The sequence below is a fragment of the Thamnophis elegans genome, chromosome 1 (assembly GCF_009769535.1).
Source record: "Thamnophis elegans isolate rThaEle1 chromosome 1, rThaEle1.pri, whole genome shotgun sequence".
In the NCBI taxonomy this organism is placed as follows: Eukaryota; Metazoa; Chordata; class Lepidosauria; order Squamata; family Colubridae; genus Thamnophis; species Thamnophis elegans.
In genome coordinates this window covers 154,025,902-154,051,985 of record NC_045541.1, presented here as the reverse complement: position 1 = coordinate 154,051,985, position 26,084 = coordinate 154,025,902, and the positions used below count along the sequence as shown (strand labels likewise).

At 40.7% G+C, this 26,084-nt stretch overlaps 1 protein-coding gene across 1 annotated transcript; it reads left to right on the top strand.

The window, feature by feature from the left end:
• The first annotated feature begins 639 nt into the window (after positions 1 to 639).
• SNAPC1 (small nuclear RNA activating complex polypeptide 1) lies at positions 640 to 14,926 on the top strand. Its single transcript, XM_032235645.1, has 10 exons — positions 640 to 874; positions 2,795 to 2,954; positions 4,119 to 4,259; positions 5,183 to 5,290; positions 5,920 to 6,078; positions 7,151 to 7,219; positions 7,569 to 7,631; positions 9,506 to 9,650; positions 10,685 to 10,786; positions 13,379 to 14,926. The coding sequence occupies exons 1-10, from the start codon at positions 747 to 749 to the stop codon at positions 13,411 to 13,413; spliced, it is 1,110 nt and encodes a 369-aa protein (XP_032091536.1). The 5' UTR covers positions 640 to 746; the 3' UTR covers positions 13,414 to 14,926.
• The last annotated feature ends 11,158 nt before the right edge of the window (positions 14,927 to 26,084 follow it).

Genomic DNA, 26,084 nt, shown 5'->3' with positions numbered 1-26,084 from the left:
CCCCCTCCGCTGACAGTTAAAATTTTAATTTGGCAAAACACAGACAGGGGGCTGGAAAATTAACACAAGCGATGTTAAGGTAGGGCTTCTCTCTGTTTCTCTTTTATTACTGAGGGAAGTAATAAATATTTATTTATAAATAAATAAAAACATGAGGGCTCCTTGGTGCTTTCTGAACTCGGTTGTTTTCTTGCAGGCATTTCACTACCCAAACTAGGTGAGTAATGAAACGTCTGCAAGAAGACGACCAAGCTCAGAGAGCACCAAGGAGCCCTCATTTCAACCCTGAGCTATATATATATTCTCTTTTATCGATAATCTTAAATAAGTAACATCGCAGCAAAAAAAAAAAAATCATCCAGTAATTGATATCTCCCCAGGACGCTTCATTCATTCCGATTCCAACACAAAAAAAATAAAACGACGCCCATTCCGCCTTCCAGGACGGTGACGTCATCCTCCCAAAAGCCATCTTGAAAGGGAAGAAAAAGCTGTGGGCGGAGCGAAGCACCCAAAGTTAACCCGGATTGGTTTGATTCTTTTCCTCCGCCCCCTGATTGGATTAACTCTTTCGAAGGCCGCCTTATTGAGAGTCGGCGTTTAAGCAGATTCGAAGTTTTCCTTCCTTGGCCGGAGAACGAGTTAAGGCAGGCGTATTTGTTTGCCGTGTGCGCGTGCGCAGTCGACTCCCTCCGAGGCGGAGGGCCGGTGGGGTGGCTCTCCCGCACGGTGAATGGTCGTGCACCATGAACGGGTGGCCCGGGCTGAGGACGGACTGTGAGGCGATGCTTACTCGGTTCCAGCAAGCCGAGAGTGTCCGCTTCGAAGATTTCGCCTTGCTCTGGAGGCAGAACCGTTTCGACACCATTTTTTAGTGAGTCCCTTTCCCCTTTGCTCTGCGTGGTTTCAAGTCCCTCGTCCCAGGAGAGAGAGAGCGGCGGTGGGGCTTTTCCACCTGTGAGTGCTGAGCCTGCACGCCAAGACTTCTGAAAAGTTTATTTGGAACACGGTTGGATTTCCCCTGCCTCCCCTCCGCACTTTTTCACTTTCCCTCCCCGCCTTTAAATAGTGAATCAGAAATAAGGGAAATAGTGAAATATTCCTGCACTTTTTTATATGGTGCTTTCCTAACGTTTTAGTTGCACATTCCCTAGTCACTGTAGTTAAGGATGAGAAAAGACAGGATGGAAAAGATGATCTCTTTGGAGCAGCCTTTACCATTTAGATGCATTGGAATTGCAACTTGGAGAACGTCCAGATATAGAATAGAATAGACTAGAATAGCAGAGTTGGGAGGGACCTTGGAGATCTTCTAGTTCAACCCTCTGCTTAGGCAGGAAGCCCTACACGACTTCAGACAAATGGTTATCCAATCAGACAAATGGTTATCCAACATCTTCTTAAAAACGTCCAGTGTTGGAGCATTCACAATTTCTGGAGACAAGTTGTTCCAATGATATCCATAAACAAAATTGTTCTAACTGTCAGGAACTTTCTCCATAGTTCTAAGTTGCTTCTCTCCTTGATTAGTTTCCACCCATTGCGTCTTGTCCTACCCTCAGGTGCTTTGGAGAATCAAGATCACGGGAAGTGTTTTAATACCACTTTATAATGCCTTGGTAAGGCCACACTTGGAATACTGCATTCAGTTTTAGTTGCCACGATGTAAAAAAGATGTGGAGAGACTAGAAAGAGTGCAGAGGAGAGCAACAAAGATGATTAGGGGACTGGAGGCTAAAACATGAAGAACGGTTGCAGGAACTGGATATGTCTAGTGTAATGAAAAGAAGGACTTGGGGAGACATGATAGCAGTGTTCCAATATCTCAGGGGTTGCCACAAAGAAGAGGGAGTCAAACTATTCTATCCCTCTGTTTATGCAGCCTAGAACTCTGTTGGCCTTTTTGGCAGCTGCTACATCCATATGAAGGATGTTGGCTTGGCATTCTGGCAGTTTAATCCTCTGCGCGTTTATCTTTTTCCACATTTTTTCTTTTTATTGAGTTAGTATAAATCTTAATACAATTGATCCAATAGAACTATATTTATATAACACTCTTAAATTCTTACCACTCAATTATTTAGAGCTGAGGAAGCTTCTTGATAAGAAGCAAAACGTCTTCAAAGAAAAACCAGAAAGTCCAGTTGCCTCTTGAAAAAAGCACCTTTGGGACAACCATGACCTGGATGACTGAGAATTTCTATAGACACTTTATTATTTAGATAGTAGGTGCACAGAGCGCTGTTACCGTCCCACCAAAGTGATCCCTATTTTTCTACTTGCATTTTTACACTGCTAGGTTGGCAGAAGCTGGGAAAAGTAACAGAAGCTCACTCCATTACGTAGCGCTAGGGATTCAAACTGCTGAACTGCCAACCTTTCTGATTGACAAGCTCAGCGTCTTAACCACTGAGCCACCACGTCCCTTAGTCACCACCTCCCTTAGGTGATAGTTACAACTGCAGGAAAAATCTCCCCAGGAGTTCTTAAAAAGTGTATTCCTGCTTTAAATAATTCTTAAGCTCAAATAAAGTAATTATCAATTCCAAGCATGGTATATAGAGAAATGTAATTTGTTCCACTTCTTATTCTATAAATTTTCCAGGTGTTAATGCAATAAACAAGTGAATAACATTTATAGCAGAACTTCTGCAGATTTGATATGCAAATGGCATATTTCAATCTTTTCTCCTTGATGTAGGTAGTTGATAATTATTTTTTTCTGGAACTAAGACCTTACATTTTGGTTGAGGTTGATATATATTGTATTTTTTATTTTTGTGCTGATCTTTAGTGGTAAAATAAGGACTCCAGAGCAAATCAAGTTCACTAAAGAAGCTTTAGCCCTGGTATGGCCCTACTTTTTGCCTCCTTACACTTTCCAGATCCGAGTTGGTGCTCTTTATCTTCTATATGGTTTGTACAACACACAACTCTGTCAACCAAAACAAAAGGTAATCTTAAACTGCTTTTAATTCATTGTCCAGTAATCTTGCATTGTAACTGATGTTCTTAGCAGGGGTGTCAAACTCAAGGTCCGCAGGCTGGATCCAGCCCATGGGGTGCTTAGATCTGGCCTGCGGGGCCACCCTGGAAACAGCGAAGTACTGGCCCACAGTGCCTCTGCCAGTGAAAATGCTGCCTGGAAGGGCTGAGCTCTGTTTTCACTGGTAGAGGCTGCAGGAGGCTGTCACAGCCGAAAATGGGAATCCGGGAGGCCCGTCATGAGCCCTCATGAACTCTGTTTTTGCTGGAAGAGTGCTAGCAAAACAAACTACTAGCAAAAATGGCATTTGATCACACAAGTAAGATCGAGCTGGCCACGCCTACCCTGGCCATGCCCCCACTCCCACCCAAGGTCAAACACAAACGTGATGTGGCCCTCAATCAAATCAAGTTTGACACCCCTGTTCTTTACTCTTGGGGAGTTGAAATTTTATTTAATATAAAAGATATGAGCGTGGAGGCTGACCTAGTGAATAGTATGCTCTGATTTTTTGCCTCACAGCTGTCTCATATAGGGCTAAAAATGGGTTTCTTTACAGAACTGTGTTAAACAGTACCAATATACATGAAACATATTGGATAAACTTAAAAAGCAGGATGTAGAAATGTGTACATACAAATTATCTCAATTTAAAAAGTATTCAGATACTTCAGATTACTGGGATGGAAACCACCAGTAAATTCCTGGGCCATAGGCTAGTGTGTGAGTTTTTTTTTATAAAAAATCCATAACAAGGCATTGCAAATTACTTCTGTATTGTTGCCAAGAAAATAACATCAGGAGTCAAACTCAAAGGAGGTATTTTCTTTTCTCTTTTAACTTTCTAATCATATAACAATGAAGTCTAGAAATATATTTTCAATCTCCTACTGTTAAATATTCTGGGAATTAATTGTAAGAAGACCATGTAAACCCCAACTCCATGCATTCTGAATAAACTATAGCACTCCAGTTTGTTGTTTCAGTTAGAGCTAGGTGATTTAGGTATCTGACTGTGCTGACATCCTTTGTAATATCCTTTTCATTAGCCACATAGGTTGTTTAATTACTTCACACTTCAGGGTATGTTGCTGACTTGTTTGATGACATTTTTGTTTGTTTTTTATTTCAGATTAGGGTTGCACTTAAAGATTGGGCTGAAGTCAGCAAATTCAAGCAGGAACTTTTAGATGCCCAGCACTATGATGCAGCATATATCTTCAGGAAACTTCTGATGGACAAAGCATTCTATTTCACAGCAATGCCCAAATTTGTGAGTTATTAAAACCATATTAACGGAAGTACTCATTGTACCGTCCCTATTTTCTGGCTAAATGGATGGTCGTCTTATCATTTTGCTAACAAAACTTGGGATTGTTTCTGTCTGGTATTTGCTTCCTATTCTCTGTCCTGCAATATCTAAGCATCACAAGACAATGGGAGAAATTGATTTTCTCGCACAGATCCAGTTTTCTTTCTCATACAAATGCTTCTTCAATTAATAACTTATTTTTCGCTCCTTAAGACACAGTCCCTCCCCCCAAAAAGTGGGTAGAAATGTCTGTGTGTCTTACAGAGAAAATTTTGTGTCTCAGGCTGGCCCGTAGCGTCAGGGTCCTTTTACAGTGCTGAATCCCGCCTCTTCTGTCTTTGTCATTGCCCGCCTCTTCTGTCTCTTTTCCTCAGTGTACGAGTCAGTAGGCAGAGCTGGCACATAACAGGACACCTATCTGTGGTCCTCTTAGGCTCTGCCTGATTTTTTTTTTCTTGTTTTCCTCTAAACCTAGGTGCATCTTACAGTCAGGTGCGTCTTATGGAGCGAAAAATACGGTACATTAGAAAGATTGAGCTGACAACTTGGTTTAGAATGCTTGTTGTCTCTACAATGATTGGCTTTTCCCATAATCCTCAACTATTTGCTGCAAAATGTGACCTAATTGGACCTGGTGGGATCTGCAGTAATTCTGATTTGCTATGGTTCTTTGGATTATGTGTAACACAGTATGGATGTTGTTTTGAAAAATGTGGCTCCACTTGGTGCCCCCCTCATTAAGAAGTTCTTTGGTTGGTACTGGAATTTGTTCAGAGTTACTGCTATTGTGGCATTAACAAGGCCTGACATTTCATGCATGTTGGGTGATTCAGATACATGCTTTTCCTATTGTTTTGATTCTGATATGACCGTCTCTTTCTTAGCTTTCATTTAGGACTAAAAAGAACATGCATGCAAATACTGAGATGAAGAGGGAATTCAGAGATCCTACTGATCGTGTTGCCATGCTTTGCCATGAAAATTTCTTGGAGGTATACTTAACATCTTTTGCAACATGGTTATTTTTGGCTTATGTCCTATACACTGTAACAATGATATCCATAAACAATTTTACAGAGAAATAGATATAACACTAAAAAAAAACCTTATAATCCAAATATCTTTCTGTGAATGTAATCCATACTTTGTATGGATTATATTTGGTGCTTGAACCTCAAGTTGTTTGCTATAATCCAAGCCAGGCCATTTTCACATAGTACCCGGAAAAGAAGTACAACTGAATTTTGAGAGATCTCCAACTCCATCTGATCTCCCCCAGGAATTCCTTTGAAAAGTTAAAGAACATAGAAACAAAGGAGATCTCTGATAAGTTTTATATAAAAAGATATTACGATCTCTTTTAATTTCTAAAGGCATATTCATAACTTGCACCTTTTAGTTAGCAAGTTTTTTTCCCTAACAATTCTATGATCCGACACAGATCCAAATCTTTTAATTTAGTTTTACCAGCATATATTCCTGATATGAATGCAGAACTGATCATGTTTTCTTTTTGGATGAAACATTAAGAGCAGGATGTACAGAAAAATATGACAACAATCTCAATTTTTATTGATGGGGATATTAACAAATTTTGTTTTTTATCTGCTTCTCTTATAAGGAAACAAAAAATATTCATGAGCACTATAAAAAAATGAAATGTCTGATCTCTATGGATCAAAGTCAGCCAGATAAGGCTATCAGTTTGATTAAAGATGATTTCGCAGCCAAGTTCCAAGATATCATTCTGGATTATCAACAGTGGCAGAAAAAGAAAATGGTATATAATTTCATTTTTCTTTAGAAATTGGTGTATAAGTGCTATAAACTAATGGATTTCACTACATAGTATTAGAAAAATAATAATCAATGTAAGAACAAAATTCCAGCATCAGTCAGATCACTTTATATAAGCTATTTTTATAATCTTTTTATAAACTATTAAGCTTCAATAGCCCTGTGGAAAAAAAAATCTGTCTTTGAGATCTTTCTAAAGGATTTTGAGATGGAGGCAACTCAAAACTCTTAATATTTAAAGACATGTTGCAAAGACATGTTGACAGAGGCAGACATCATTTATCATTTTTATCATTTATTAAGATTTATAGGCCGCCCTTTTCCCTGAGGGGACTCAGGGCGGCTTACAATCACAAGGGAAGGGGGTGCAGTATCAAAAGACAAAACAAAATGTGAACAAAGAAAAAAAAAATAAAACACAACTTTCGTTCAGCAATCAACACTCGGGCGGGTAACTTGGAAACCTATCCCCAGGCCTGCTGGGAGAGCCAGATCTTGAGGGCTGCGCGGAAGGTCTGGATGGTGGTGAGGGTACGAATCTCAACAGGGAGATCGTTCCACAGGGTCGGAGCTGCAACAGAAAAGGCTCTCCTCCGTGTAGTCGCCAGTCGACATTGACTGGCAGATGGAATTCGGAGGAGGCCCAGTCTGTGCGATCTAGTTGGTTGAAGGGAGGTAATCGGCAGGAGGCGGTCTCTCAAGTACCCAGATCCACTACCATGGAGTGCTTTAAAGGTGGTCATCAGTACCCTGAAGCGCACCCGGAGACCGACAGGTAGCCAGTGCAGCTCGCGGAGGATGGGTGTAACGTGGGCGAACCGCGGTTCGACATAATCTTGCTTCTTGAGGCACGAAATTCCTGATGGATGATGTTGGAACTAGTTTACCATTTAAATGGAGTAGCGGTTCACCAGCTTTCTATGCACATGCATGGGTCCTCTTGTGATATTTCTGGGAGAGGAAAGTCACCTTTCATCTGTATAATGATTTAACTGTATAAATCCAATGTGTATGTAATGTATTCTGGGATCTAAATAATATCTGTATTTTTTCAGGAATCCCCTTTATCTACTGTAGATGATGAAAAAAGGAACAGAAAAGAAGGTTGTTCCCAAGAGTCTGATGTAAGGAAATCATCATCATCATGGTGGAATATTTTATTTATAGGAATTCCTAATAGGATATAATTTACTATAAAAGTCCCTTGTAGTCATTTCTAATTCAGCTCTGTAGTACAGAACCAAGAAGAGGCCAGGGGGTGGGGGGTGGGGATAGATTATCCCTGGATAGCTATCCTTATTGTCCTCAAAGCTGAGTAGGTATTTGAAACAGTAATTTATTTACAAAGAAAAATAATATATTTCTAGCATATTTCAAGTTTTTGTGTGCATGATATGGAAAATTGTTAAAATATTAGAAGCCAAGAAGTAAAAAAAGGTAGTGCAAACTGTATTGGCAATCTTCTCTTTTCAGGCATCTGGCAGAGCTCAAACATTAGCTGAAATCAAATCCAGATCATATTCTGCAGTTGCTCAGGTAAGTATGTAAAGGCTGGAGTTTTTTCTGTGCCTTTGACTCCCAGAGACTCCCTAGACCAGTAATGGCGGAGTGACTCCCTAGACCAAAAACTTCCAGAGATTCCCTAGACCAGTGGTTCTCAACCTTCCCAATGCTGCGACCCTTTAATACAGTTCCTCATGTTGTGGTGATCCCCAACTATAAAATTGGTGTCTCGGTTCCCAAAACTATCAAAAATATGTGTTTTCCAATGGTCTTAGGCAACCCCTGTGAAAGGGTCGTTTGACCCCCAAAGGGGTCCCAACCCACAGATTGAGAACCACTGCCCTAGACCAAAAATGGAGCTTTCATGCGCATGCATGTGTGTCTGGGCCACAATCAGGAAGAAAAGTTGCCCAGGGAGCATGCATGCCCTGAAAAACTTACTTCCGGGTTCCGGCAAGTCTTCTGGTAATTGCCATGCATGGGCACGTGCCGATCAGCTGCCGGCTGCATGCTCACACTGGAAAATGGAAGACCAGCTCTTCCGGTTTCCGGCACTGCCGCACACAAAAAGGCCAGTGATATGCGCATGCATGCCAGAAACCCGGAAGAGGAACGGCTGATGCCACATGTGCCAGGCAAAATGGCTCTGTGTGCCATAGTGGGCACACGTGCTACAGGTTCTCCATCACAGCCCTAGACGAATCCCTGTTGTTTTCTTCACAAAGTTTTTGGAAGCGATTTGCCATTGCTTTCTTCCTATAGCTAAGAGAAAGTGACTGGACTAAGGTTGTCTTTTGTGCCCAAGACAGAACTAGACTGCATGGTGTCCCACTTTCTAGCTTTATGCTTTTAACCACTACAACACACTGACTCTCTTAAAGGCCATAATTACCTGAATGTAAGTGCTGAACTGTGTTTCAGTGTGCTTGTAAGAAAAGCCATTTGAAACAGACAAATTAAATTAGTGCTAAACAAGATGTCCTGCTGATAAGTAGAAATCTGTTTAGGTAACATTGAATGTAACCCTTAACATGCTTTCTTGGTATGTAAAGATAAAGTTGGCAAATTGCAATTGTTTAACAGCTTAATCCTGACTTAATGATTGCCATGACTTACAACTGTAAAATTATAGTTGTATGTTGAAGACTGTCTGTAGCCATGGAGAGAAGAGGCAGCAAACCACTTCATTCCATTGATTTTATTGAAGAAATTTATATAGCTGCCCAATTCACTATCAATAACTCCAGGTGGTTTACAAAGATGAAAATCCAACATAAAAATAGCAAAAATCTATCCCCCCCCCAACAACAGTCAGTCAGATAAGCCATTTGGTGGGTTCCATCCCACTCTGGGGTCTAAACCCATTGGCAAAGTCTTTAGGGCCTTGTCAGAGTGGGAACCAATCCTATTTCCATGGGATGATGGGCTGGAGGGAGCCAACATGGAGAAGGCCCTTCTTCTTGGTCCTGTTACATGAACCTTCTTAGGAAAGGCGAGCCATAGAATCCCCTGCCTGTCCGCTCTAGTGGGTTGAGTAGAAGTTTCCTTTTTGAAATTGCATATCCCCCACCCCCATCTACCCTGGAAGCAATACCGTAACAATATTCAAGCTTGTATCCCCAATTGCAGATAGTAGAGCCTAATAGTTAATAGAATGTATCTTTTCTCCATTAGTGCACTTTTAAACCTACCTATACCATTTGACTTAGGTTTGGATTTAATTTATGTTGTAAAGATGCTCTTGATGAACATGGCAATATGATCAGTTTACAAACACAGTGGCAGAATTAAATACCTTATGATAAATTCATTGGAACATCATCTTTGTTTTTCAGAGCAATATTATTGTGTATTCATTGCTTGGATATTTTTCTTGTTGCACTTTCCCTGGCTGAAAATCTATTTAGGCTTCAAAGTCTAGGCGACATCGCCAAGTTAGGCTGGAATCTTCTGGATTGGGATCAAATTGTGGGAAAACCAGATTGCCTAGGAAAAGAAGTGTCAGGAAATGTTTACCAACAGCAAAGAAGTCAGAACATCAGGAAAAGAGAGGTAATTAGCATAGTAGGATTAATCTGGGGAAATTGCTGTTTCTACAATGCCCCTGGTGTATAGGCCCCCTAATCAGTGTGCATTCTGTGCATTGTGAATGATGTACCATAATACAAGAGATGTAAATGTTTGATAATAAAGGTGGGTGATAAATCAATAAAAATAGCCTTATATTGTGCTTGCCACTTTTAAATGTATTACTCATGAATGTCCTTCCTTGTTTTACAAAATAATTTGCCTGTAGTTTTGTTTGTGTGTGTGTGTGTGTGTTATTTCATAACAGTTTCATAACTGATGAAAAGGTCTGGTGAAAGAGAATTAGTTCATCTGTAAATCGTTGTAACAGTCTCCTGTCTAGTGGGAAGGATTTTGCAATTATGATATGGGAAGATTTTAATCCAATTTAAGCTCGGGACAATACATATCATTTATGTATTTTTGAATGCAAAGGTGGAACATATATGTTATGAGATAAGCTAAAATAATCATTCTGACTCAACTGCTGATCTTCAAAAGTTAACTAAAGGCATAGTCTGCATTTTGCTTTTGTAGAAGTTTACAGCAATGAGGATCTATTAGAAAAACAAGTTCTGTAAATGGATGGCTGTCAAAAATTTATCCTGCTTGTGAAAGTTGTCTATTCCAGAAGGCCTTTCGGATTTGCGTGTTATGGAGCTCTTAGAAACATTACAACTGTTTTTACAATTAATTGTAGTAATCTGTAATTGTTATTGTATTTTGACATTATTACAATAGTTGTTGCTTTTGTAGTTGCATAGAGTTGCTAACTGAAGTTAAAAAAAAACAAATATTATCTTTCAAAAGGAACAAAAATTTCAAGCACCCTTGCTTGATTACACCTTAACCATTTGATGCAGCTTTTGGAAATTTGGAAAGCTGAATTATGGTTCCAAATCCCTCAAATGTTGCTTGTTCCAATGTAAGGGTATCCTATAAGATTGGCTATCAAAGTTATAATCTAATTTCAGTAAAGCTGAAATGAAAATTTCTCTTTAATTTTGTTTGTTTTGCAGGAACTTTACTACCGACAGCACAGGAAAATATTGAGAGACTGAATATGCCTGTGATTGGAGATGATGATGAAGAAGGAGGAAATGATCACTCAAGTGATGAAGGTATGTTATAGTACACTTTTGCACAATACCTCTGACCAAAAACGAAAAATCCTTCTTAGCTATCTCCGACACAAACAGATATATGAGTAATCCTACTTAAGTACCACTTCTCTCTTCCATTTGAGAAGTTTTCCTTTCAAATATTACACTGGAGAAAAACATTCAGCTGTTAAACTATAACCTTTTTCATGTACAGGTAATGTAATTCCTCAGTTATTGAACAACTCAATTTTTCAACAAGGTGTTCTAGACCAAGCTACATCCAAAAAACACAAAGTAATTCCTGCAAACTTGGCATTCAGACAAATCAGCCCTCAACTGGCAAACTGAGATAGACCAGCAGTCCTCAACATTTTGATTGCCAGGGACAGTTCTGTGGAGGGCAGTTTTCCGCAGACTTGGGGAAGGTGTGGTTTCACGTGCTGCCTGGATCCCGCACATAAGCAAATGGGGCTTTGCTTGCTTGCGTGGCATGGTTCCTGGTGAAGTTTGAAGTTTAATAAATTTATATGCCACCCAATCCCGGAGGACTCCGGGTGGCTTACATAAAAACAATTTAAAAGAATACTAAAAAATTTAAAATAGAAAGACAAGGCAAGTTAAAAAAAAGACACAACATGCACTCAACCTTAGTGGGGATGGACCTCATTCAAGAGGTCAACAGCCCCAGGCCTGCCGGAACAGCCAGGTCTTAATGGCCTTTCGGAAGGCCGAGAGAGTGGGGAGGGTCTGGAACTCTGGGGGTAGATCGTTCCATAGGGCCGGGGCAGCTACAGAGAAGGCCCTCCCACGAGGAGCCGCCAGACGACATTGTCTAGTCGACGGCACCCAGAGAAGGCCCATCCTGTGAGATCTTATCGGATGCTGGGCAGATCTTATCGGATGTGGCAGAAGGCGGTCTTGTAGATATCCAGGTCCTAAGCCATGTAGGGCTTTAAAGGTGATAACCAGCACCTTGAATCACGTTTGGAGACCTATCGGGAGCCAGTGCAGCTCACGGAGGATGGGTGTAACATGGGTGTACCTCGGTACACCCAGTATCGCTCGCCCCATGTAGAGCGCATTACAGTAGTCAAGTCTTGAGGTGACGAGGGCGTGAGTGACCATTTGATGGGTCGACCATTTGGTGGGTCGCAGCCCAATGCCGGTCTGTGGCTCAGGGCTTGGGGACCCCTGAGATAGGCAATATTTATACACCAAAAGAGCTGATGAAAAAGCTAAAGGGAAACAAAAAGGCTAGAACATCTACCTGTCAGAGAGTGGGAGAAGAATTGCTGCAAAACTGAGTTTCCTGAAGTGGACCACTAGACTCCTAAACAACTTAAAAAATGGTCCAGTAGAAAGAAAAATCAACCAAAAGAGCAACATGCAAACAAAAGCAAACACCTCAGGAGCAAAACAAATTAATGTTTAATTTGTGTGTATTTGCTAAATTGGCAAAATGGACTGGTAAATTGACCATGCCCACCCAGTCACATGACTACCTAGCCACACCCACCCAGCCGATCTGGTTCCAACAGTCTGAGGGACCGTGCATTCCCCCCTCCCATTTAAAAAGTTTGAGGACCCCTGATGTAAACAGTTAGCAAACTTCATTCCCTCCTAGCACTGAAGATGTTACCTAGTTTAAATGTTTGCAGCAAGCAGACAACCAGGCTCAGAGAGCACTAAGGACTATATTCTTCCTTCTAAGATGTGATCCTCAATTACCTATTTGCAATGCTTGCTAAGTACTGCTTTTAACATCACCACAGCATGCATAGCACATAGCTGACCTACACAGATTACAGAAAGCTAAGCAAGGTCACATCTGGTTAGTTTCTAGAGAGAAACCACAAAGAAATCCCATTGTTTCCAGGAAAAATGGAGTCAAAATCTGGAGTCTATTTTTTCTTTAATTTCAAGGAACCCAAACTCTATACTTCTGAATACAGTTGTTTACAGAATTGTTAGGGTGCCTAGATAATTTTTGATTGCATTGATTCAGAATAAGGTATATAAGTAATCATTTGGTCATTTTCTCCCTAAGCACATGAAATATCTAACATTAAATTTACTAATGCATGTGAAATGTATTGAGAAAATCAGTACCGTATATTCCGCTGTATAAGGCTACTGGGCATATAAGAAGATCTAATTTCAGGCACCCGTGAGCCGGCTGAAGGCCTCCGTGCTGCTGGGCTTTCATAGTTTGAGCTCAGCGCCTTCCTCCTCCAGACCGCCAGCCAGACGTTACTAAGCCATCCCAGCGCTCATCCATCCACATGCCCAGGCGAGGAGCGCCGAGGTTAACGATTGAAAGGCCGGCGTCTGCGCTGATGGTGGCGCAGCTTTTTGCTTGGCGTTGCTTTTTATTTTGTTTTGGTTTTTTTGGTATGGCCTTTCTTATACCCAGCGTATAAGACGATCCACAATTTTTGAAATAATTTTTGGGGGTTAAAAAGTCATCTTATACGCTGGAAAATACGGCATTTTATGTTGATTGAAAATAGTTGTTATTGGTCAATTTAAACAAAAAAACTGTTAAGATTTGAATATAGAGTTCTTTTTGTTCATAGCTATAAGCTATGGTCTTGTTTCTTCCATTTTCAGATTTCATACCTACCAAGAGGAAAAAGGCTCATTAACAGTGCATCTTAAGGGAAATGGTGATAGATGAATCATCTGTCTGAATGAACCATGTTTTCCAGCCAGGAATGAGGCAATCTGAGTGACCCTGAGTGACCATGCTATGTTGTGAACTTGACACTTGTTAAGAAGGCACAGAAGCAGAAAAGACATTATGTAAATTCTGTTAAGCATTACATATGATTTACTTCATAGAAGATTATAATGGATTCTTTATTCATATTTAAAATGGATTTTGGTAAAAGTTAGTTTCATTTTTAAAAAGTCTTCAACCACGTTAATTATATGAAAGAAGAACCACTTGTACTGGACAGTAACAGATTTGTAAATGCAGTGCATATGTACGTTTTAGCTTTTTATGTATGTATATTACTCCTGCTTCCATTGGTTTATTTGTAATTGTAAGTTATTGTTAGAAGAACCTAGAACAAAACAACATTCTGAAGAATTAGAAGATTTAACATTTTTGCACTGTTGAAGGTTATGGAGTTCAGCTCTGCTTTTTTTTTCTGCAAAACTTTGAATGCACTATGAACTAGACTGAAAGATCCTTATGTGATTCTAGATTTTTCACAAAGGAGAAGATAGAAAACCAGATGGTTCCTAGCTTAAACTAAGGGTTGAAATTTACAGGCAGGCTGAAATGTGATGTATTATAAGAAGTTGAAAGAAATCATAATTTTGTCCTGCTTGTTTCAATATTGTTTTAATAACAGCAGTCAAAGACAATGCAAACTAAACTCAGAAATAAAAAATAATAAAGAATAAAAGTGCAAAGAAAAAGGAAGAAATAAGAAAACTATTTAAAGAAGCCATTTCAGATCTTCAGTAATTCTTCACTCCCATAAGGTTACATGCAAGCATCTCTTCTTCCCATAACCCATCCCTTATGCATGTGCAAATCCATAAATCATTAACATTTCATTCAATCTTAATGCCAGCAAAAAAAATCCATAAATTTTTTTTTAATGTTGAAACATTTGTTTTAAACCTTAAACAAATTTTGTAGTCTTTCCTTTTGCTACTAATCACCTTAGTCTTTATTTCATTGTAGGATTGTTGGAATATTGGTTTAATTATTTTCAAAATCTTATAGCAAAAGTTCTCCTATTCCAAATTTGCCTGATGACCAGACCCACAGGTAGAGATGGGAAAACCAAGCAGCAGCTTTGGGAAAATATGGGGAAAACTCATCTCTTCCCTCCCCACCCCCCAATGTTTCCATTTTTTTAGGCTGTCCCATCTTTATCCACAGGTGAAGAATTCAAATTGCTGTTTATTGTTCTATGCCTATTTCATAGCAATCTTCCCAGTCTGGTAGTTTGCCCCTGGGAAAGACTACGTACGGTTCAATGGCATTTAAGTGGGATGGTGATGGTGTCAGACTTTGCCTTCTTGTATCTTGGTAACGATTCCAGACTGATCCCATTTGATACCCTCCTTCTGACCAGGACAGTCTCTCTCTGACACATAGTCCTTTGATTTGCTTATAAATGTCTTGTGTTAATTTGACTTTTTGCTGTTTATTTCAAATATTTAAATTGGTATTGGTATTGGTATTTTATTATTTGTATGCCGCCCTTCTCTGGGAGGACTCAGGGTGGCGAACAATTCAAAGGGGGAAAAAAAGGGGGAACATAAAAAACAAAATACAAATAATAAAAGTCGACAACAATCGCACAACCATACATGTCGAGAGGGGAGGGAACTCATCACCCCCAGGCCTGCCGGCAAAGCCAGGTTTTGTCGGCTTTTCGGAAGGCCTGGAGAGGTGAGGGTCCGAATCCCTGCGGGGAGTTCATTCCAGAGGGCCGGAGCTGCCACAGAGAAGGCCCTCCCCCTGGTAATAGCCAGGTGGCATTGGCTTGTAGATGGCACCCGGAGGAGGCCAACCCTGTGAGATCTAATGGGTCTGTGGGAGGTAATTGGCAGCAGGTGGTCTCTCAAGCTTCTTAAGCTTATAGCTTTCTCAGAAATACAAGAATTTCTGCTTTTACAGCCTAAGGCAGAAAGATAAAGAATTCCATTTGTAAAGGCATTTTTCTGGCATCTTTTCTAAAAGAACAGTGTGTGGATTGTATTTTTCTCTGTAAAACTACTAATTCTGTTTAAGCAAATGTATTGTAACTGGGAAACATAGCATTTCAGCTCATATGAGTGCCCTAAATAATTGAACAATAAAATCTTTAGTATATTTTTAATGAGTTGAACTGCACAGGAACTCCTTTAAATTCACATTTGAAAATCTGCTCATGTTGCTGCAGATCTCAAGCTGAGGAGGTGGGTAAAGAAGTCCGCTACAGAACTGTTGAATAACAGCCCATCAAAGTTCAGTTCTAATTGGCAATCCTACTGATTGAAACCCCTTCATGGATTACTGCCCTGCCAACAAAAGTGTGTATAGTCAAGACTATGTTTTTTCCAGTTGCAATGTATGGCTGTGAAAGTTGGATCATAAGAAAGGCTGAGCATCAAAAAATTGAGGCCTTTGACCTATGGGGCTGGAGAAGACTCCTGCGAGTCCCTTGGAGTACAAGGCTATCAAAGTGGTCAGTCCTAGAGAAGGTCAACCCTGACTGCTCTTTAGAAGACCAGATCCTGAAGATGAAAAATACTTTGACTACCAAATGTGAAAACTATTTTAAATATACTTTATAGGCGACAGAGAATGAGGTGGCTGGATGGAGTCACTGAAGCAGGAGGCGTGAACTTAAATGGACTCCAGAGGATGGTAGAAGACAGGAAAGCCTGGAGGAATGTTGTCCATAGGGTCACAATGGGTCGGACATGACACTGCAACTAACAACAACTAATTGAAAAGGCTACTTAATTGAAAAGGCTACCTTTACAGAAAATGCTAAATCAGAATTCTTAAGAATTCTGACTTTGAGCATGCAGCTACTGGATACCTAACAAATCTGGACACCTCCACCCAGATTTATGTACTGTTATCATAGTTAACCACAAACTGGTTACATGATTCATTCTTTTATCATCACGGTATGCTCTATGTGCTCAGTCTTTTTTGAAGACCACTCAGAAACTCAGCACTCAGAAACTGCAGTTAGTGTAAAATGCCTGTTTGTTGCTAATTGCTATTATCTTAAGACAAAAGGCTTATGTGGAAGGAAGCCTTATCAATATGCTTCCAGCTGCAATTGAAAATGCTTTTTTAGCTTTAAAGCTGGGTTGGCATCAAGATACCTGCAAAGACTATCCAATCTAATCAGAGTTGAGGTGTCTGATGATGGCTTGCAGGAGAAACCACTGCTGTCAGGTGCCAGGATTCTGATTCGGACACTGGCAATGTTGCTCCAGCCGAGACTGTAGATTATCAGACTTGGGAATCTTCAAGTCATGATTAATCTGAGGAGGCTGAGCAATCACAGGCATTTTATGATCAGCTGGAGCTGTTGGATGATTAAGCACAATCTCCCAAGTCTGGATGCTTGCAGCAGTGAGCAGAGCAATGCCAGTCAATGAGGCTTCTTTCTAAGCAAAGGATGAGGCCTGAATAATTGCAGCCAGCTGCCTTCAGTCTCTTGGAAACAACAATTCAGAATAATGGTTTATGATTCTTGGACCTACCAAGTACTTGATTGGCTTTCTGTGACTCTGGATTATGCTATTATTCTTGGACTTTATCGGCCTTTTTTTAGGCAAGCATTCTCTGCTAGACATTTAAATTACATTTCTGTCTGCTGTTATCTGCTTCAGCTTCTGAGTACGGTGTCTACGTGTGTATTCCTGCAACCTTGAAGCAGTGTAGCTGCCAACATCCCAGTTGGGTGAAATGAGGCCAGAAAGAGTAACTTTTGGATCTCTCTGCTTTTTGGAGATTCCAGAATTATGACCATTCAGAAGCTGATGACAGTTGAACTGTTCTAAAGAGTGCCTTTGAGATATGAATGGCCACTATTGCACTTCTAATTTGAACTATAGTTTTCACCTTTGTTTTTTCTTCTTGTGATGCTATTGGAGTTGTGAAGTAATCTCTCCCCCCCCCCCCACCCCCACAATGACAGACATTTTATTGCATTTGTTTTTCTTTTTATTACTATGGATGTTCTATTGCATTTTTATGTTATAAACTGCTGGAAGTTTGTTTCAGTGGCATACACATTTCAATAATAAAAAACAGCTATCTGCTTTTGACAGTCCTAGCTACTGGATTCAATGCTTGTTTTTTTTTAAAGGAATTCTGGTAAGAGAAATTAATGTTGCCGAGGAGTAGGTCAGATATAGAGAGGCCATAAGCCTGATATTGCCAACTTCTTTTTGCAAGAAACTAAATCTGGCTCTATTTCTGTGTGGAAAGCACAGCTCTGCAGCATAGAATGGGTTTTGTTCAGCATGTAGCTTCCTTTTTGTCAGCTTCCCAACCTGACATTCTCTGGACCAACTGAGACTCCCAAGTCCCAGAATTTCCAGGATTTATGATCTTATGTCATTACTGGAGCCGGTCCCAACCAACCTTGAAAGTGAGAAGGATTGAGGATGCTATTCACATTCCTATTAATTGGCTACTGGTTTAAAAGCTCTTTACCAAGAAAAATATTTTAAATATACTTTAGAGGATATTTATGTGGTTGAAGGAAGACACCATTTAACAGGTTGGGAGTTGGGGAAGAAACATGCCCCTTCCCCTATCCAGAATCAAGGCAACCGTTCTTGCTTGTTTCAAAACTTGTTGATAATAACGAAGCTAATCATTTTGTATATCATCTGTTTTGCACCATTTTAAAGAAAATGTAGAGCCAATTTGGTTACGGCATCAGGCTAGAAATCAGGAGACTGCGCTCTAGTCCAGTCTGTTTAGGCATGAAGCCAGCTGAGTGAGGTTGGGCCAGTCACTTTCTCTCAGCCCTGGGAAGGAAGCAATGGCAAACCACTTCCGAAAATCTTGACGAAGGCAAGTCTCTAAACTGGACAGGACTGAAGAGAGGGGGGGGGGGGAACTGAATAGGAAACGTTTTTTGTTTTTTTTTGTGGCTGATAATATAAATCGGTCCAAGCATTTTTCCCCCTATATGGGTCGATTTTCTATAGGATTTTCATTTTTACTTGGCGCATTTAATGCAAACATTCCAGGAAACCTTTCCAATGACCGCGAGACGGAGGATCAGCAACAACCACTAAAGAGGAGCATCGGTACCTTCCAGCCTTCCGATTCCACCCGGGTCTTTGAGCCGGAGGGAGGGGAGGGACTCTGGAGCACGTGCCGAGCCTCCTGCAGAAGCTCGGCGCCTCCGCAGGCCGCCCCTCCGGCACGCGCCTGCCGAGGTACCGAATCCCGGCGAGCGCGTGCGTAAAATCCCTCCCCTCCTCCTCTTCCTCTTTTCCTGGAGGGAAGTAAAGGATTAAAGGATGCGACTCCTTCCCGATTAATGGGAAAGCGGCGGCGGCGGGCGGCGGCGAGGTGGAAAAGCAGGTGGCGATTGTCGCCGCCCCTCCACAAGTCCTCGGTTGGAAAAGTGGGTCTCTTCAAACCGCTGCAGCAGAGATGGCGACCGATAGTAAGTGCCCTTCTTGCGGGCTTTCGCAGAACGCGGGATTCTCTGCGGGGATTTTCCACTCTGCGCTTGGTGTGTGTGTGTGTGAGAGAGAGATTCCTGCTTCCTTTGCTTTGGTGGGAGCTGTGTGTCTGCCAGCCCCCCTCCCCGGGTTTTGCTATCCATTCTGCATTTTTGCCATACTTCTCTCAGTTGGGAGACCTTTACAATGTTTGGGATTTCAAATCCCACCAGGCCTGGTACAGGCTGATATTTTTGGAAGCTCTTTTTTGGAGAAGGGGGGGGGGGGTGGGATGTCTATGGATGCTCTCCTGCTCTTTGTCCTCATCTGTCCCCTCCCCATTTCCCCTCTCTTTGCATTTAGCTGCTCCAACCTGAGTTTTTCTTTCCAGATCTCTCAATCTGTCTTCAAATTGGTTTTAAAAGTTGTATGCAATTTGGGTCCCTTAGTCATCAATCCTGTCTTGTTCCCTGGAGTTGTTTCTGGCAGAAGAGACCGTTGAAGATTTATTTGGGCCATCCGAGTTTTGATCTGACTTCTAAGGATCTGAGGCCCTGGATTGGGCAGCTCTGTTTTAATCTAAGGCTGTGTCGATTTGATTATGTTATCACCATCATCTGCAAGCATAGGGCTGGGCAACATTCTAACCTAGTTAAGCCTGAACTCAGAATTGAGTGCAATTGCTGCTGCAGAATACAATGTGTGGCTTTCCAAATATTGCACAGCCATCCCAGCCTGTCTTAGATGCTGATTGAAAAGCCGGCAATGAACTGTCAGGTGCCATAATTCCTGGAAAGCTTTTTGTTCAGCTCTTGATCTCTGCAGTGGCAAAGGTTCATTTTCAAGTAGACTGCAGGACATGAATGAGGCCTTTAGCAAAGAGGCATCCTTGTCTGCTATGATGAAATGGAGGAAGGAGATGGCCCAGGAAACCAGCAGCATCCTCTGTTAATTTCACAAGCAACTTAATTCCCCTAAAGCTGGTACAATATCTGCTTATAGTGCAGGTGAAATAAATGGACAACTTGAGTTCTTGTTTGAGACTCTTCAAGAAAAGGCACAGTATGTAAAGCAGCTTTCACCAAATTTGATAGCCTCCCATAATCCCCTGACTGGTGATTATGGGAATTAAAGACAATCCCCATTCAATTAATTAAACAGGTAGAAATCATATGGGGCTGTTGTTTAGACAGCTACATATGTTGCTGTTTCTTTGAAGGCCTCTTTTAAGATATTGATATAAACTTTAAGGCTCAAATGGATTAGGGCAGAACTATCTTGTTCTGAATCAGGACATTTAGATCTGCAAGAGAGGGCCCTATAAAGATTTCTGTGGTTTGAAATGGGCAAGGTTGCTTTTGTTCTTTGCCTTTACAAAAATATTTCAGACACATATTTTTATAAGTAAAATCAAACCTTTTGTTTCTGATGAATTTTCTATTTGCATGTTAGATGTTCTATTTTTCTTTTGAATGTTATGACTTTCTTTCGTGCTATAAGTTGCTTTTCATGTCCCACTTGAACAGGACATTTTAATATTACATAATTTGGGTGCTCAACTATTTGGGGTGGCAGATTATTTTCATTACGCATACAGGCTAATATAATAGATTGAATAATACTACTTAATTTTTTAAACTTTCTGTTGTCCATATTTTAAGAGAAGAGAGAGAAGTATATGTTGTTTGCATTAAAAGTCTTTCTAGATTTTTATATCTTTGTACATTGATTCTTAATATTTGTGAATACATGGTATGCATTTGTCAAATTGAAACTGACAGAAAAAATTAGACAATAACTAAAATGTATTAGGCTAGAGAATTTCTCAGAATGCTGATGTTTATCATTATGTTCAGGCTGGATTTGGGATTGTTGTCTACTTATCAAATCCTTTCCAAGGTTGATGTTTTATTGGTGGTGGTGGTGGTGGTGGTGGTGGTGGTGGTGGTGGTGGTGGTGGTGGTGGTGGTAGTAGTAGTAGTAGTATTTAATTAATAAGAAAGTTATAATTTTAAACTCCTCCAAAGAGTAAGGCCTTTGCATAATGTATCTGAAGTATCATTTGAGCCTCGTTACTTGTGCCTGGAGTGAGAAATCTGGATTGATGATCCATTTGTTTGTTTTCTTCGCTATCTTCTCAAAGTTCAAAAACATCAACATTTCTATTTATTTCTCTCTTCTTCAAAATCCAACTTCCACTTGAATAGAGCATCATAAGGAAAACCATAGCTTGGAGAATTCTTTGTAGGTATGGACACACCATGACATCTGAGTATCTTTAACAAAACCTTTGTGGCTATTCTACCATATCCTTGTCTCGCGATGGCGAACCTATGGCAAGCATGCCACAGGTGGCATGTGGAGCCATATCTGCTGGCAGGTGAGCTGTCAGTTCCAGTGGGGGGTTCCAGCTGTCTGGCCAGCTGATTTTTGGCCTTATGGAGGGCTGTGGAAGGCAGTTTTTACCCTTCCCAGGCTTCAGGAAAGCCTCCGGAGCCTGGGCAGGGTGAAAAACAGGGCCAATGGGCCAACCGGAAATTTGTTTAGAAAGCCAGGAGTTCTACAAAGATGTCTGACTGCCAACTGTGGTTAACTGCCAATTCTTCTTTTTGGAACCCAGCAACAAAAAGGTTAGCCATCACTGTCCTAGTCTGTGGCATATTTCTCAACTGCTGATTCCTTTATTATTCATAGTCAATCCAAAATAAGCAGAATCTGTCCAGCACTTCAGTATTTTCACTATTAGTTTTTAGACAGGTTGTTGTATCTGTTGACGTTAAGGCCTCATCAAGTCGGCTTTTATTCTGTTTTAGAGATTGCGATTTATTTATTTATTTAACTTATGGCAAATACACATGGACTTTTAGTAGTTCAAATGCCAAACTCCAGTCTACCCAGCCATCCAAGGACAGGGTGGTCCATGCTGAAAAAACCAGACATTGGGCTGATGTAACCTTTTGATGTTGTTCATTGCCATGTATTTAGAGAGCCAGGAGTTCTACAAAGATGTCTGACTGCCAACTGTCAACTGCCAATTCTTCAATGTAGTCTGGCTGCCAATTGTTGTTAGTCGTTTGGTTCACACTTCCATGCTATCCAGGTGCACCACGAGGAGGCGAACTAGCATCACACGCCAGAGATTGCAGTATTAAAAAGGAAAAGTTAATAACTGCAAAATCCAATACTTTGGTCACTGAGTCATCTTGACTTTTAATTTTAGAAGAGATTGGGAGAGGGGGTGAATTAAGCATGTTGAATGGGAATGAAAATTAACAAAAAAGTAGATTAAAGGAAAACATCGGTATAAATAAATAGAAAAATAGCCTTGAGCCAGAACTGATTCAATTAGCTATTTTCAAGTTGAAAAGGATTACAGCCCCTAAAATTAAGGTGTCATGGCTGTTTTGTTTTCTATTTTGGTTTGTACAGTGGTTGCTTAGCTACTGTACTGTTGGAGATCTTTGTATGTGTTAACATTTAATTTACAAGAGATATTTTCTGTCGTGACCCGTCAAAACCGCACTCGACTAAACCGCGCCCGATTAAACCGCGTCGCTGACGTCATCAACAGGGCAACAACAGCCAGCATGGAGAAAGAAGGGCGCTTTAAATAGCGCTTTGAAAGCAAGCTGATTCAACTTAAGGTAAGGGTTAGGTTTAGGGTTAGGTTTAGGGTTAGGTTTAGGGTTAGCTTTAGGGTTAGGTTAAGGGTTAGGGTTAGGTTAAGGGTTAGGTTTAGGTTTAGGGTTAGGTTAAGGGTTAGGATTAGGTTTAGAGTTAGGTTTAGGGTTAGGTTTAGGGTTAGGTTAAGGGTTAGGTTTAGGGTTAGGTTTAGGTTTAGGATTAGGTTTAGGGGGGTTAGGTTTAGGTTTAGGGGTTAATTTTAGGTTTAGGGTTTACAGCGTGCTTCTGTCTCCGCTCTGTTGTCGCCCTGTTGATGACGTCAGCGATGCGGTTTAGTCGGGCGCGGTTTAGTCGAGCGCGGTTTTGTGGTGGAACCATTTTCTGTTTCTAATTTTGATCATACTAGTCCTTAAAGATTGTATGAATGAACAACTACTGCTTCTAAGATCTCCTAATTGTGCAGTGTTTTCATGTTTTCCTGACCTTAGGTGCTGAAACACATCTTACTACAGTTTTACTTACTTACTGTAATCTTACTACATTTTTAATATAATATTTTGAGTAGTGTTAAGTTTAGAATGTTGGTCTTTTTCTTTTTCTTTTTTCTTTTTCTTAACCCAGGACATTGATAAGAAAAGGGAAAAACATGTTTGATGAGTAAATGGAATTGGAAGGGAGTCTCTCTCATGGCTCTTGTGTATCTTCCAGATTTGTCTTATAACATCCCTTGGTCATATTCAGATAGTACTTGGGATGCTTTTTTGCTGTGTGTGTGTGTGCAAGAGAGATAGAGAGTTGCTAATACAGGTGAGAGAAGACAAAAAGGAAATTTAAGATTTTAAAATATTTATTGGCATTTTAAAAGCTAAGAACTACATTACACTACACTATATTAAACTACACTGCACTACACTGGTAGTCCTTGACTTATAACCATTTGTTTAGTGATCGTTCAATGTTACAATGGCACTGAAAAAAATAACTTATGGCTGTTTTCATACATATGACTGTGAAATCCCTGTGATACTGTGATCAAAATTCAGATGCTTGGTAAACGGCATGTATTTATGATGGTTGCAGTGTCCTGGAGTCATGTGATCACCTTTTGTGACCTAACAAGCAAAGTCAATGGAGAAGTCAGATTCAACTATGTTACTAACTAAGATTCAGTTTAACAACTGTGGATAGAAAAGTTGTAAAATGGGGCAAAACTGAAGTGCTTAACAATGGAAATTTTGGGCTCCGTTGTGATTGTAGGTCAGGGACTACCTGTACCATATACTACTCTGCATGCATACACTACTTATATAGCTGATAAGTTGTAGCTGACCTAATTAAGTCTATGAAGTATTATTCTGAGTTGGGAATATACAACTCACCATCGTCATCAGGAACTGAATCTCTTGATGGATTATAGCTTAAGTAGTCTGTTTTCAAATATTTTAATTTTCCTAAAGAACTACCAACTCTACATGTCTTGGGAGTTTATACAAACAAAAGAAACTTTTAAAATTTAGATAATCATTTCTGGGCTGTAAGAATCCAAATAACCACCAGGGGACTAACAAAAAACTTTAATTATTTTATTCCTGTTTTAATTGTCTATTAAAATATGTGATTTTTGTGTTTTTAATAGTTGCTCTGTGAGTGTGATAGTCTCTAAATTAAAAAAAAACCTAAAGATTTTTTTAAAGAGCCAGAAATCTCTCTTTGCTGCTAGAACTACAAATTATTTGTATTTTTGCAGCCCAGATGCAACCATATTTGAAATTATAGATCAGTTTTTAGTTTTATTATTAAGACAGTATGTATGCACTGCTGCTGTTTTATGAAGACAACTATGGTAGGAAAGAAGAGAACTCTCTCTTGAAATAAGAGAAGAGTGGGAGAGATGAATAAAAGTGTCAGGAAGTTACCAACACCTGAGAAGAGGTTCAAGGTTTGAAACAGGGGTAGTCAACATTTTTATACCTACCACCCACTTTTGTATCTCTGTTAGTAGTAAAATTTTCTAACCGCCCACCGGTTCCACAGTAATGGTGATTTATAAAGTAGGGAAATCAATTAAATTTTAAAAAGGAAAGTGCTTCAATATCGGACAAAACCCGTACCGCCCACCATGAAAGCTGGAACGCCCACTAGTGGGCGGTAGGGACCAGGTTGACTACCACTGGTTTAAAAGGATCCTGACAGACTTGAACATTGGATCCTATTCAACAAAATATTCAGGGGTAAGAAATATAAGGTTCTATATTTGGGAAACTGAGATGTGCAGGTACAAAGCAGGTAGTAGATGGATTGGTAGTAATTACTTGTGAAAAGGATCTGTACATTTTGGTAGATCATGGACTAAGCATGACGTGTGCCAGAGCTGCCATATGCTGTTGAGCGCTCTTAACAAAGGCATGATGTTGAGATGTTAACATCGTGGAAAGTGGTATTCTTCATTTTGTTGCGCTGGTCAGGTCACACTTGGAATGCTTATTCAGTTTTTGGTTGCCAAAGGCAGGAAGGATGCTGAGAAAGTGGAAAGAGTGCAGACAAGTGTGGAGCTTGGAGATTAAATCCTATGAAGAGTGATTAAAGGAACCAATTAGGTTTAAAGAAGAAAAAAAAGAAAGACTTGGAGGATAAATGAGAATAGTTTCCCAATACTTGAAGGGCTATCACAGGGGACTATTCTCCATAACGTGCATGCATCGTATTAAAAACAATGAATAGAAATCCCCAAAGTGATTTTTCAAGAGGCAACTAGACTTTCTGTTTATTCTTTGAAGATGTTTTGCTTCTCATCCAAGAAGCTTCTTCAGTTCTTGTCTATGGAGATTTTCAGTCATCCAGGTCATGGTTGTCCCAAAAGTGCTTTTCTCCATAGTGAGGGGAGGAGTATCCAGGATGGGTTGACCTTGTCCTCTCATTGATTGGGCTGAGTCAGATAAGCTCTTTTGGCCACGCCCCTGGCCACCAGGTACCACCCAGTTATCGACTCAGCCCCTCAATGGGCGGCTGTGATCATCCCAAGCTCCTGGAAATGTTTAAAGAAAGGACTGAACTCATTGTTAACTGGATTGCATTTGCTGCCTCCCTGCCTGAGTGAGTAACTGACTCTTGGCTGATTCCCTGGCTGGGAAGAGAGAGAGAGTGAGCGAGCACACGCAGCAAGCCCTTCAGGGCAATGCACAGCCCAGGTCATAAAGAGAGACCTAGGGCACTAATCAAAACTGCGGGCGAGGGGATGCTTCCCTGGAAGCCCTGGGACGGGAGTCACATCAGAGAGGCTCAGCCGGTGCTGGAGCACTCCCCCCCCCGAGGGGATCGAGCGGGGCATTTTTAAATGCAGTGGAGCGCCTGCACCTGCTTGCGACTCCCGGAGAGAGATAGCGGCCCGCAGGAGCTCACAAAGTTCGGAAGAGAGCAGACGAAGTGAGAGAAGAGGTCTCCAGTGGCAGTGGAAGCTGCGCGGCAGCCCCAAAGGCACAAGCCGCTTCCACATGTTCCCAGGGAGAGGAACTTTTTGAATTTGGAGCCAGTG

Coding starts and splice junctions, on each gene's coding strand:
- SNAPC1 (XM_032235645.1), top strand. CDS start 747: ATGAACGGGTGGCCCGGGCTGAGGACGGACTGTGAGGCGATGCTTACT. Junction 7,220..7,568: donor GTTGTTCCCAAGAGTCTGAT/GTAAGGAAATCA, acceptor TTCTCTTTTCAG/GCATCTGGCAGAGCTCAAAC. Junction 7,632..9,505: donor CATATTCTGCAGTTGCTCAG/GTAAGTATGTAA, acceptor AAATCTATTTAG/GCTTCAAAGTCTAGGCGACA.